Source organism: Myripristis murdjan, chromosome 9, assembly GCF_902150065.1.
Source record: "Myripristis murdjan chromosome 9, fMyrMur1.1, whole genome shotgun sequence".
NCBI lineage: Eukaryota > Metazoa > Chordata > Actinopteri > Holocentriformes > Holocentridae > Myripristis > Myripristis murdjan.
Genome location: NC_043988.1, coordinates 32,039,688 through 32,054,128, shown reverse-complemented (window position 1 = coordinate 32,054,128; position 14,441 = coordinate 32,039,688). Strand labels below are relative to the sequence as shown.

Here is a 14,441-nt window from a genome sequence, read left to right as displayed (position 1 = left end):
GTGTAGAAACATAAAAAAATGAATTCCCTCGTTCTTTGCTCACTCTGAGGGAAATTCTTAAGTGGAACCCTGAAGAATTTGGACAAGAGTGGCGGTGATGGCAGTTTTCACCACCAACACATCCACACATCCTTGGGACCGCATAGGATCCCTAAGTGTTCATGACAGCACAGTCATGAGATGGCCGTTTTATGCCATTATGGATAAATATTGCTTTAAGATTCATTCAGCTTAACTTCCCGTGATGTACCCTTGTTAGTTTTCCTTGTTTTCTCCTAATTTGATGTCCTTGGATTCGATGAAAACACAGTTTACCCCTAGTTTACTCCCAACTGTTGTTTTAGCAACAATTGAAGCGTTTGATTCCAGAATCGGATGTATAGGATTCAGAAAATTGGCACTTACTCTCACTGCCATGAAAGTAAACAACACTGATTTATGTTTATATTTTTACATTTTTTTGATGAGTGAATCATCATTGTAATAGACACATTGGATTTTGGAATTACGCCATTCATTTTTACAGTAACTCTACGTGCACATGTTATTCACACAAATCATCACTACATCCTCATAACAACCCGTTTTTCCTACAGTCCGGCAGACAGCAGCCGCTATGGTTCATCAGGAAACCTCAGCCAGGCCAGCTTCCAGCTCAGCTCGGAGCCCGAGGAGCGCCTTGACCCAGATACCTACCACCCCACCGGGCCTCGCCCGCCTCTCCAGGGCCACCAGCCTGCCTGGGAGGAGGAAGAGGAGGAGGTGGAGAAAGAGCTTTACCCACAACCAGAGCCTGGCTCCAAAAAAGATCTGAAGGACTCTTCAGTCATCCTGCCCAAACCAAGCTTGGACAAGCGTGATGCCAAGCCTGAGAATAGGATCAGGTACATTTTAAATGTGTAAAGCAATTAAAGAATTCAACTGTTTGTTCCTTAAGTGATGTCGTAAGCTCTCAGATTCATTTGGGGAAAAGTGATAATTTTGTCCCTGTCTCCTTCATTCATTCTGTCGCTTGCTCTCACCAACCTATTGATCTTTTTCAGCTTCTTTGAGGATGGCCCTCCACCCTGCTCTCCATCCAGAGTGCGCTGGCTAAAGGCATACAACAAAGTGAGAATACAGCTCCTTGAGGTAGGAGGAATAATTCTTTTGCTCCTCACACAAGTGCACACATACACACTCAGACACACACACATATGCATACTCATGCACATAAATATAACTTCCCTACAACCTGCAACTATATAACTGCCTTGACTCATGTCTTGTAAACCCATGCATGCTTGACACCTTGAGTCAGTCAAAGTGAAATACATATCCATATACACATACATACTCTCTCTCTCTCTCTCTCTCACTGCCTCTTGCTTTCTCGCTCTCTGATGTGCAATGACACCTCGACTCTGTCACCCTCCCTTTTCCCTGTTGGTTGGCTGAGTTTCCAATCATGCCATGGTGATTTGCATTAATTTTCTGGTCAGCAAGGAATTCGACTTTGATCTGGGGATCCCCTTTTCATTCCGGGACTGTGGCCCTGCCGGCCAGCGTGCAACAGATATGTTTTTTTTTTTTTCTTCTAAGATACAGTACTCTGAGCTAAAATGATTCTTCAGATTATTGTGACAGCCAGACTAATGTGGTTTATAGTTGACTTTGGTGATGAGGTGTTTTCAAGTACTGAGAATGTTACAATTATGTGGTCTGTCTGTCTGATTATATCGTTCTCTTTGTTATGCAATTTTAATTATCTCTATATGTGAGCTCAATGCTAATTCCTCATAAGTCTCCCCATGAAAGAGTTTGAAGATGAAGACTTTGCTCACTTCGCCCACCTTGCCTCAGACACGGCCGTTAATTTCAAGTTGACCTCGTGTCAGTGGTGAGATGACTCCAAATATCCCCTACTGTGCTTTATGGTAGTTTTTAGTTAAATTAATTTCATGTTCACAAAAGAGATGAAAAAAAAACACTAAATGAAAGAGAGGAAAGTCAGACTGTACAGATCAGACAAAAACTTCAAGGGGCTTCTAAAATGTTTCAACCTCAAAGACGAAGGGGAAAAAAAAAACAAGATGACAAGCAATCAAATGACAATGCAACAAATGCGCTGAAAGACATGCATGAATAGCAAGTAATTGAAAAAAGGTAAGCGTGGCTTTGTGTGTGTGAAAGAGAAAGAGAATTTGATATGTGTGCTCAAAAAATGACAAAATAACAGATGAGGCTCTAGTTGTTGATTGTGGCAGTGGTGGAAAACGTCAAGTACTTTGGCTTGACAGGACTCGTCTCAAGTCTATATTTGAAAATGCACACAGACGTACATTTACCTGCAGTGGAAGGCCATCAGTATCTAACAGAGGGAGGGAGTCAGGGACTAATTAGGAAGCCGGGAAGGTATACGGTCTTAAAGCGCTTGATTTTTTGTCGATGGCAATGCTGTGTGTTTTAACCAAAATGTTGACCATCGTATGTCCATCTATCGCCGTGTGCCCTTGAATTGTCTCCTTGATCAATACACTGAACCCCTTCAGTCACTCCTGATAAGAGCAAACAGTGGTCAAGAGTCCAGCATGTACTAATCATGGAAAGCATGTGTCTCAGAGCAGAAAAAAAATTAGTCCAAGGGCATAGAAGGAAGGGAGGACATAAACCCTTAAATAAACACATATGCACACACACTACATACACAAACCAGCACCATAATCAGCCAGGCTTTGATTACACCCTGTTGTGATGTACACCAAGAGACACCCCCATTGCCCCTCCTTCTGGGTCCTCTTACTGTGATTTGCTCTATTTATTTATCTCTGATTACCTCTGAGTCCAAACCCTTGTATCCCTCTATTCCCCAAGCTCAGAGCTCACAATTTCACCCTTGAAAAAATTCACTCTCATGTCCAGTTTCATTTAAAATTCAAATCTGTCAAGATGGGCTTTTAATTATCCCATTTCTTGCTCAGGGAGTAAATGGGAAGGAAAGAAGCGCTGGGAGGAATTAAAATCCCGAGTGGTTTGTGGCAGTGAGCCCGCTGACATGGAAACATGGAGCGACAAACACAATCGAGCGGCCTCAGCAGGGCAGGAGGATTGTGTCATGAGCAGGGGGACAAGTGGGGGTCAAGACCCTGTGTTGGCAATCATCTGCGGTGCTGGAGTGTCCTTGAGCAAGACACCCAAGCCAAACAAAAGACACATCCTCCGTGGAGGGGTGTCAAGTCAGGGAACTGAAATACCAGTGTAGAGAACAAAGAGAGGGTGGTTTTGGGGGTTTTTATCCATGAAGCCATGAGCACGAAGAAGTGGGAATAAGCAAGTTAATTACCTGGGTTGCAGTTTTTAAAATACAGCCATAATACTATTCATCGATTTACTGTTTGGAGTTTCCTCTGTCTCAATTAAATCCAAAAACTCTGTTTCAAATGTGACTATTGGTGGTAGTTTCATTTTCACCCCCACTGGACCAAGCTAGGTGAGGCACTCATCTTCGCACATTACTGTATTTCTGATTGGCAGAGCTGATTTACAGGTTTCTCTTGCAGATTACAGTGCCTGCGAATGCATTTCTTGGCTACAGGCACTTGGCTCTCTGCATACCCAGAGTCAGTGATGTGGGAGGAAGAGGCTTCAGTAGAACGGCTGTGAGAGAATACAGACATGGTAGGAAAAAAAAAAAAAAAAAAAAAAAAAACTGGTCCAGGTTTTGCTTTAGCAGCAAACAACAGCGGCAGCACTGATTTTCTCGGTGTATAACTGTCGAGGGGGAACAGTGATTGGTAAATGCAAATTGTGTCTGCTTGGCGGGGAAGGTCTTTAGCAGCAGAGGAGGAGGTTTGAAAGATCATGTCACCACCCCTGTGCAGGTGAAGACGCCTCCTCTCCCGCTCCTCCACCGGCCACTTCAGCTCAGATCTGAGGGAATAATTAGTTATTCAGTCAGAGCTGCCTCAGACTTATTAATAATATATCACTTTTCTACCTAAGTCCTTTGATCTTCTCCAAGACCCAAAGAACGGCACTGCAGATCACTCACCTTAATCATGACCAATTACACAGGCACTTACCTGTTTGATGCTCATTACGCTGCGCTCTCAGGAGTGTGTTTTGAGTGTGTGTGAGTGTGCATCGCTGGTGTGCAACCTGTGCTAGTCAGTGCGCGGAGGATGTAGCTCCATTAATTCAATGATCAAGTCGGATTTTAGTTGAAATGCTGGTGCATCACATCAAGTCTCACATTATATTCTGTAGCACTCAATGGTATTTTACTAGTTTATCGGTGATCAGGAAAATTTACAAAAAAGCAGATTCCAAGTGTTGAATGATGCAAGAACGTCCACACAATCTTAAATGGGATACTACCTGTTTGTTTCGTTACTTTAAAGATTATTTCTTTGGCATTTCTGCAGTATTGGACAGTCACAGTGCAGAGAGAAGGGTCAGACGGGGCAGAGAAGGGGCGACATGCAGAAAAGGGTCCTGGCCAATATCGAACCCAGGCTGCTGAGGTTTAGCGTTAGTATTACACGTGGTACATGCTGTAAATGAAGATCAGTGAAATCCAGTGAAATCACATGTGCAATAAACAGTTTACCATTAAAACGACAAAAAGGTCATGATAATGATTGGTCATATAGGCACTTCATTACATCCACTTTTTGTGTTTCCTTTTTTCTCCTTTCTGTCAGTCAAACACAAAATAAAAAAAAAAAAAAATAAAAAAAAAACAGAGGCCTCATTGAAAAAAAAAAACTTCATCTTTAACTTCTAACTCTGAAAACTGACATTAGTAGTGTTTGTGACTTTGGTGATGGAAGATTACATATGGATCACACACTTTGATTTGTCTGTTTGATTTGTTCCACTTTTCATAGCTTTATTTAAATGTTGTCTTAATATCTGTCATTATGTGCGAAAAACAAACTCTGTGACCTCCAGCAGGTTAACTAGTTTTCACTTATTTCACCTAAATTGTACATAACTGCTAATGTAGGATCATGACTTACAGTATATACTTCTTACTTCTTCTTCAGTGTAAAGTTGTCTAATTTCCTGTATTGATACTGTAGTAATACAGATTATTGTGCTGTCATCCTTGGTGCCCTCTAGCCATACTTCTTCTTCCTGTATTTATTTACTTTTAGACAAAAATGGCAATTTTCTTACAGCTGGATTAATACCAGTGTATTGGAGCTGTACAGTTTTCTTAGGCATCTTAAATATGCCACATCGTCACTACTTTGTTGTTTTTTTTTTATTGTGAAATCATTAGAAAATCATTTTGTAGCCTGATTTTATATTTCTGTATCCTTTACTGGACCCACTCTAATGTTACTGATTGAGTACGCAGTTGTTTCAGGATAACAAATCACCGCATTAAGTGCCATGCTCTATAAATTCGGCATTCCTCATATTCAACCTACAATTTCCTGCACGTCGTAATAATAGTTGTCATCTCTTTATGAAAGCCACGGGCATTGAATTTATGAAGTCTCAAATTAAAATCCTAAAGCCATCAGTTTCCCTTTAAGTCCCGACTGAAGAAATAATTCTGTGCTCTCATAACAATAACCTGCAGTTACTATCAAAACAGACCCGTTAGCCTTATAATCATTGAAAATTAAGCATGCACACAGTTCACCGCCAAGGTCTGCATGCAGCTCAGTTCTCTGTCAGGCCTGTAGAGCCTCGGTGTAACTAGCAGGTGACGTCCATCCATCAGGTGAATATCTGACATTAGGAGCATTTATGCATAAAGTTTCACTTTAAGTGTAATTCTAGTTATAACTATTTTGACCCTAACTTTCTACACAGAGTCATGGTGGCAGCAAATTTCATCACACGGCCATTCTGTTAATGAGGCCTCAGGATGTAGAAACACAAGTCACAAGCAGCTCGTTTACTGGACAAAGTTTTGGTTACCAGTTGCAGATTTTGAAGGCAGTGGGGGAGTCAGAAAAAATCTGATTCCAGTTCCTATAACTACAGTCCAACATCATGGGTTCCTCTGAGCTCTTTGCCACATCTCACCTTTTCAGATTGGAGTGAAAACACGGCAAGGATGTTTTTTAATGCATGTAGTGTGTGACTGAATCATGACAACTGGGAGGGCGAGTGTCATAATTTGTGCTTGAGTGTGTTTGTATCATGCAAATCCCAAATTAGTTAGCAGCCACAGAGTTAAAGCAAAACTTCATGTCCTCCACTTTGATGCCTGATCAAGGCACACTCAGCATCAGTCCAGAGCGTTTCTGATCATTTCCAAATCTTGATTTTTTTTTTCCCCAAAGACTTCCAAATAGCCTTAGATGTATGCATGCATGCGGTGAAAGCTAGGTTTCCTTGAGCCTCGTTAGGTATCTCACTATGGGAAGCACCCTCTAGTGTGACCAATCACAGAAGCTTCAACGACTCGATGTCTGTCAAAGACGGACCAATCAGCTGAAGAGCTGGGGTTTGGCCCCGCCTCCACGTGTCACCCCTCAGCTGCAGCATTCTCACTTTCTTCCCCGTGGAGATCCTTTATGCTCCTCAGCTATCCTGACGTCCAGATTTTCTCGTTGATGCAGTCGTCTGGGGTTTTCACCACCAGCATAAACGTTTTTTTTTTTTTTTTTTTTTTTTTTTTTTTTTTTTTTTCACAGCGCTTCAAGTGAACGAAGGGTTAAAGTGTGCGGAGGTTCTCTGAGGTGTTTCACGTGCACGCCGCTGCAGCGTTTGTGCTCTGTGTCACAGGCAGCAGTGTGTGTCTGACAGCTGTGTCTCTGATGGCACTGAGGGCGGGGACCAGCCCCTCTTACACACACACACACACACACACACACACACACAGAGGAGCTTATCACTTCAACAAACTCTGTGTCGTGCAACCACAGCCACAGTTTTGTAACAACTGAAGAACTTTCTTTGATTAAAAAAAATAGGGCAGTGTTGTTTCACCAATTCACTGATATTCATAAAATTTTGAATATTTTCTTATTGAGTTGAACAATTATTATGCTGCATTCCATGTTTAGATTTAAAGTTTGAGGAAATCCACTGTTAAAAAGACACTTCTTATTATGCAAAGTCAGTAAGTTCTCATAGCCAGTGAACCTGTTATAGGTGCCTAGGTTCAGAACTGGTGATTAACCTTCATATTACACATTTTTAAAAGTGAAAGTCTCTCTGCCTGTATTTTTATTGATATTTTCATTTGCCAGAAGCATGACAGATCCAGTTTTGCTACAGGTCAGCAATATTTTGCCCTCAAGACAAAAATAGTCTTTTTCTCTCAACAACAAGCGTTGTGCCATGGCAACTATGTGACATTTCTATGGAAACACAAAGCCGCAGTCATTTGTGATTAGGTGGCATTATTGCAGCTGGTGGAATGTGTAAGTTTATATGTGTTTGCAGTTATATTGCACACACTACAGCTGCTCACACACTTTCTGTCCCTGTCACTTTTATACTCTATGTTAGCTTTTTGGTTGTTATATATAAGCAGTTTTTGATAAGCACGACTGTGCCTGTGTGCTTCCTCTAATTTTCATAACTGCTGCGATAATTGTGTTAGTTAAGTGATTAAATTTTTTTACTCTGCCAACAAAGTTGGATGGAAGTTGTTTTTATCCATCTGTCTATTTGTCTATTTGTTACCAAGATATCTTAAAAAGTCACGACCACAGTTGTTTAGAATTTAGTGAACAGATAGCTCTTGGCCCGAGGATTCGTTGATTATATTTTGGTGATAATCTGGGACTTCCACCATGAAGTGATAATCGTTTTGTTACTCATATTGATTATGATGGGTTGTTAGTGGGAAAGTCTGAGATTAGGGACTTGCTTTGCATTCATGTGCTATTTTCTTTGAAAATCAAACGCAGAACACAAACTATGAACAAACATAAACCAACATGGAGGCTACAGCTTTGCAACTTGGAGAAGTGTGTGATGGTGCTCAGCATCTCAGTGGATACAACATGGCACTGACTGGGACTTAGTGTTCACCTTAGGCTGTATGCACTGATGAAACTGGAAAATATGCATTAAATTGCCTCATAATTAAAATTAATAACCACACACCCATCACACATCTATATCTATATATCCATACCTATCTATTTATCTATATCTATACATGAATTTATCTTGGGAAGGTTGGCTGAGCACGCGTTGCTTTGCGCTCACACACTTCCACACACTCCTGTCTGGGAGCTGCTCAGCTCAACGACGGCCGACATCCATCCTCTGTTTGCACCGAGCTGCTCAGCGGGGAATTAAGTGCCCTGCATTTAAGCCTAATCTGGGTAAATCTGAAAATGCGTCTTTATTTCCTCTGTTGTGGTCTTCTGTTTGCACTGAGCTGGGAGTTTTCCTCCTGTGAAAGCTCTCTCTCTCAGGTGTGCACATTTGAAAACTGATCTGGCAAGAACACTTGAATCGAGAATTGAGGAGATTTAAAGTTGTAGGGGCATTTCAGTGTGGATGGTGGGCTTTTGGAGAAAGGTGTGGAAAAGCTGGTGTGGTGCAATGTGGACTGAACACTAAAACGGTGTTTAGGAGCTGCAGGGCACGGCTTTGCAGCTCTATTCTGACCACCGTTCAGCACCGCTCAGGCCATAATTGCGTCATTCTGCCGTTTGCACCGTGGACACTTTAGCGAGCGTAAATCAGCCGTTAGTATGGACACAGCCTAAAGCACATCATCACCAATTGTTGAGGGAGGGAAGAGCATTTCCTCCAACCTGCCCCGAGTTCACCGCCCAGTCATTTCCTGTTCAGTGCAATCTCACCCAAACGACAAGGAAAACCACAAACCTGTTATTTGGCTCCGCTGCTCACTAATTTAGATTACCCAGTGCCTCAAACCCCACTGCTACTAACAAGAGAAAAGAAAGTTTCAATTTAGATTTCCTAATTTCGGCTGGCAGCTGTTCAAATTCAGAGCCGATGAGGAAGTTTGGCTGTTGTGTCAACGCTGAGCCTCCCCACCACAACACTCTAATTAGAAAATTCAGGCTTGCAGTGTAGAGTGTGAGTTGAACGTAATCAAGTTGCAAAGCAATTATAGTGGAGTGTCACAGAGAAATGAACTTAAAACTAGTCTTACCCACACCCAGACGCACGAGATTGCTGTTATCATTAGCCTGGAACAAGCATGAGTCCGTTTGTTGTTGGAGAGTTTGTAAAGAGACTCTTCACCTCAAATTTTAGGAAAAATACCCACAACTTGTCGGTGATCAGGGGATTACATTTCTGCAGTGTTTTGACGCTTTGATTAGCTACATAAAAAACAGATTTAAATATTATAGTTATTTGTAAAGAGGGTTCACAGCAGTCAGTGAACCCTATTTTTTAAAGAAAGCTTAGTTTTTCAAATACAATGTGTGTATTTTCAGCATCTTTTTCTCACGTCATCCTAGGTCCTTGTTGGTCCTGCACTGTTATTTTTAAGATATTAAACACGGTGCATTCTCAGAATAAATAAAAAAAAAAAAAAAAGAAAATCATTAAAGACACATAATAATGAATGACTAGGGGAAGTGGAGACGTAGGGGACAGTTTTTAATCCCACAGTTGAGAAAGTTTGCAGCATTAAATGAGAACTTCAATCCTTTTTGGTTCACTCTGCGGTCGCTTGAACCTATGACCTGCAAGATCCACTGCTTTAAAAAAAAAAATGAATAAGAAGAAGAAGAAAAAAACACATTTGCGTGGCTAAAAAAAGTTGCAGTATTAGACATGCGTGACAGAACTGGAGCGATTTAAGCACGAGTCGACATGGAGGAGTCAACCAAGGGATATTACACATGACCCGGAAAAGCGTGCTATGTCTCTTCTCCCCCTCTTGGCATGGGAAAAAAAAAAAAAAAAAATCCTCTCTGGAGACGGAGGTTTTTTACAGGAGCGTTACACTGCAGAGGGGAAGAAAAGAAGAAAGAGAGCCGGGAGAGTGGAGGGGTGGAAGAAAGAGGCAGAGGGAGGAAAAGACACCTATTATCGCGCCTTGATGCGTGGGTCTGCCGCTTTTGAATTAGGGAGTTTTGGTGCTGCCTGTCTCTGCGGTTTTGTGAAGCTTTTTGTTGTAAACAGCAACAGAGCAGGACTGTTGTCTTCATCTGTTCTGCTGCAGCTGATTTTTTTTTTTTTTTTTTTTTGGTTGTGTGGTTTAATGCTGCAAAAGGCAAGACGCCACAGGTGAAAAAGAAACCAAAAAAAAAAAAAAAAAGCATAACAAAATCCTATCAGAAAAACGTTTTACTGTATATGCTGATTATGGACACAAATACAAACACTTTAAAAAATCATCAGTGTTTTTCCTCTGTAAGTAAAGTCATTTTTCACTTAAAATAATGACAGAATTGAAATTAAATTGGCAGGAAAAACATGTTGCTTACAAGGATACAGAATGTGTTTTCAAGAAAATGGCCATTATTATTATTTATTTATTTATTTTTTTACTAGTTTGTGCTTGTTGATAAAGAAGGGCAACACAGACAGAAATAACTAGCTGTAAATCAATTAGCTGCATCATACAATGCGCGCAGAGACATGGGACGCTGTGAAACGGAAAAATCATTAACTCGCCGCTCGGGTTCGTGCGTCTGATTGCAGACTCGTTGTTCTTCCTTCCTGAGAGCGCTCCACAGCTTTTATCTCTCCGTTACGTCTTCTTGACTGAAACCTTGGAAAAATCTCCGTCTGACCTTCCACTCTCCTGGTGCGGTAATGAGACAAGCAATAGCCATGGATTATATAGGGGTGTGTGTGTGTGTGTGTGTTACATTTTACAGAATGTTTTCTTAATTACTTTTTCTCTATCACTACGAAAAAAAATCAAAATTCACTCTCAGGAAAAATGATGGTGGCTTGTCAGCGGACAGATCTGAGTTTTGCATTAAAATACACAAATGTTGGTTTTCTGGGTTATTAAGGCAGCTGCAGTCTGCACCACTAATGCAGAAAAATGTAGATAAATGAAGATAATTGCATAAAGTGCCACTTCTACCGTGCCCACCGCTGCATTTGAATCAGTTGAATGCATGCACTGGATGTTCTTTGTGCCAGAAATGTTCGCAACAGAGACGATCTACAAGAAAATAATCTCAACAAATATAGTCACAAGTGGTGATTACCAGGGTTTGAGACAATAGGGAAAATGATTTGACTTTGACAGGATATGGCCATCATTCGTTACCAAGTGATCCAAGCAATTGCACATCATCTACCCTTTCTAAAATGATAGAAAAACATAATATTTTTCCAATCTCTATTGTAGTATATTCCATTTATATTGCATTTTTAAGAGAATGTGTGTTGTGTTATCGTCGTGTTATTGTCATATTGCAATGCCCAGTAACTATCCCTACTCATCATTATGAAAAAAATTCTGCATCTAAAAAAAATAGCTCATTTTGCTAAGAGCCCTGTAGCTTCAGGTGAAATGTTGTTTGGCAGTTTATAATTTGACTGACATATTGCCATTTGAAAAAAAAAAAAAAAAAAAAGCAATATGTCAGTATGTCAGATTTGTGCTCATTGTGCTGCGGTTCAGATCTGATGCCCTGTGCGCTCCGCTGGAGACAGGCAGAAACCAACCAGCCAAGTTTGTATCACCAAGCGTTCAGCATTCAGGAAGCCGGCCCTCCTTCCTGTTTCTGTCTTCCCCGTCAGCTTCTTGGGCGAATCACGGTGTGAAAGCCCGAGCTGGAAGGCGTGAGGAGTCACAGGTGGCTTTTGAAAATAAAGGTTTTTATTTAGCCCCTATTTGCGGATTTAGGATTTAGGAAGAGGCGTTCCCCCGTAAAAGTTGCTATCTTGCGCACCTCCCGTTATCCGTAAAACACCTCCGCTACCCGCTATATTATGCATAGGCGTGTTTTGGGCGTTACGCCAGTTAAACCAATCAGTGTGCCAGGTGCCATTGCCTTTAAGGGCAGGATGCTCTATCCTAAATCCTAAATCCTAAACCCACGATGGAGAGAGGGAGGTAGATTTTCTCAGGGCTTCTACTGAGGCTAAAGCAAGGTACCTTTATATACATATTATATATTATATTATAGGCGAGTTAATTCGGGAGGTGGAGCCACATGTGTCCAAGTGGACGTGTCACAAGGTTGTACTGATTGAGTAAAATCCCCGGGCCACACCACACACACACAAGAGGCAGAGGTGGAACTATGTGTAAACTAATTTATTGGCAAGGTAGATTGGGCAAATAAAATATTAAAAATAAAAATATAGCACAGCTGCTGGCTTATGATAAAACAATAAAACGTACTGGTGTAAGTGTCCAATTAAAACAGTCTTTCCTCTAAACAGTCTATATGAGTAATATACTCAGTCCATTCCGGCGGCGTCCCGGTATCAGTCCGACCGTGTGCGTGGCGAGGCTCCGTCGGGGTGCGCATTGAAGCCGCCTGGGCGCGCTCTTGTAACAGCCCAAACTTTAGGGAAAGCAGATAGCGGGTGGTCAGGACGACCTGCTATCTGCTATCCCTAAAGTGTGTGCGCAAGATAGCAACTTTAGGGATAGCGCATGAAACACGCCCACGGACACACCTCCAGGCGCAAATGATGCAGTCGGCATAACGGATAGCGGGTAGCGGGTGGCGCAAGATACCGTTTAGGGATAGCGGAAGCAATTTGCGGGTAGCGGGTAGTGGCAGCGGATAGCGGGTGGCACAAGATAGAGCCCTAGGTCTATAAAAGATGTCAAATGAACAGAACTAAACTCAGGCCTTGATAATAGAATAACTGACCAAACAAAACTCAGCATACAAACACAAAGGGGATAACATGACACACTCACACACCATGTAACCACAAAAGAAGCCAAACAGGACAGTCAGTCTGTAAGTTGAAATAAACATCTTATTAATCAAAACCAAAAACATCCATGCCAAACTTCTAATCTAGTCCAATGGAAAACACAAAATATCTAAATTAAATAATGCAATAATGCAATGCAAATAGAGCAAATGTATTTCCAACACATACTAAATAAAGTGTAAGTAGTCGAAATCAAAACAAATCATGTGTCACCACTTATGTGTGTGCACATGCAATATGAATGTCAAAAACCTAAGAAAACTGAAGTGCGACATTGCATGAGAGTGACCAGCATTATTGTAGATAACACACGGCTAAACGGTTACAAGTACTAGAGATAAGTTGCGGTAGAAAGATGATGCAGGCCATTGAAACACGGTGTTTGTACAAGGCAACCCAGGAGAAAAAAAAAGTTGCTGTTGCATGTTTTGCCTGACAACCAATCATATACGTTCGCATGTTGGCCAATGGGGCAGCTACGAAGGCGGGACGGGTGTTTGGACACCGTTTGGTGTTTATGGGTGGGTGCACTTTGGCTTGGCCTCTGCAGGCTCAGGGGTAGGCAACCATGTGTCATGGAGCTATGGAGAGCCGAGAGTCTGCAGGATTTCATTCCAACCAAAAACTACACCATCTGATTTCCCTCAGCCATCAAAATGTTAAATAATAATTAGGCTATTGTTGGACTACACACTAACCTATTAACTTATGGACTGTACAGCCTTCTTAATCTATTTATTTATTTATTCTGACCTTTGTATCTGCTATGATGTCTTTTATTCTGTATTATATCTTTTGTCTTTTGATACTTATACCTTTTTGTATACTTTTTATCCATGTTTCCATGTCTGGAGCACTGTTGTCACTGTTACGTCACTGTCTCTGTTGATGTCGTGAATGTCGTCTGTGTGTGTGTAAGCAGCCGACTCTTTTAACTGTTAGAAAGTTAGAAAGTTACCTTACCTTAATTACCTCACCTTAAAGCAGAGAGGAGGAGCTAATCAGTGAAATCACCTGGTGGAGTTTTGGTTGGAATGAAACCCTCGCTCATGTCCCTTATTGGACCTTCCCTGGAGGAAAAGAACACCAGAAAGTGGCTCTCAGGAAATGTTTCACTGAGATCTGTGTGAAACCAAAATGAGACTATAACTTATTTCTCCTGTCTCTCGTTCATCTCCCCGAAGCAAAAAGACGCACAAAATCTCAAATTAGTCTCCTTTCCAGTTTCAAAAGACATCTCATCAAGCTGTAAAATAATGCTCAGATTTTCTCGACTTCTGCGCCTCGTTTTGATCTCAGGCGGGGAAAATCAGAGAGCTCTGGCTGTGACCTCACTCTGTTCCCATCCCAGCCTTTAGTCTCAAAGCCAGTCTCAAAACACTCTGCTCTACGTCTCTGCTCAACTCAATTCATGCTGATCTCAGACAGACCAAATACAGAGCCTTGCCTCTCTGCCAATCACGGGCAACGACTGGCCTGAAGCCACATGACCATATACCCAACCCACCTTTATAGCTGCCCCGGTGGCCAGCCTGTGGATGTGTGTGATTGGTTGCCTTTTTCTATTATTTTATTGTTTCATCTGTTTTAATATGACCCTGGTGAAGGCCGCAAGCTGAAATATGTTGGTC

At 41.6% G+C, this 14,441-nt stretch overlaps 1 protein-coding gene across 1 annotated transcript in view; it reads left to right on the top strand.

Annotated features, from left to right (window-relative positions):
- LOC115364824 (uncharacterized) overlaps positions 1-14,441 on the top strand; it is a 216,989-nt gene that overhangs the window by 81,524 nt on the left and 121,024 nt on the right. Inside the window, exons 10-11 of the mRNA XM_030059449.1 lie at positions 597-884; positions 1,044-1,131. Coding sequence (XP_029915309.1) covers positions 597-884; positions 1,044-1,131 — 376 coding nt within the window. The remainder of the gene's footprint in view (positions 1-596; positions 885-1,043; positions 1,132-14,441) is intronic.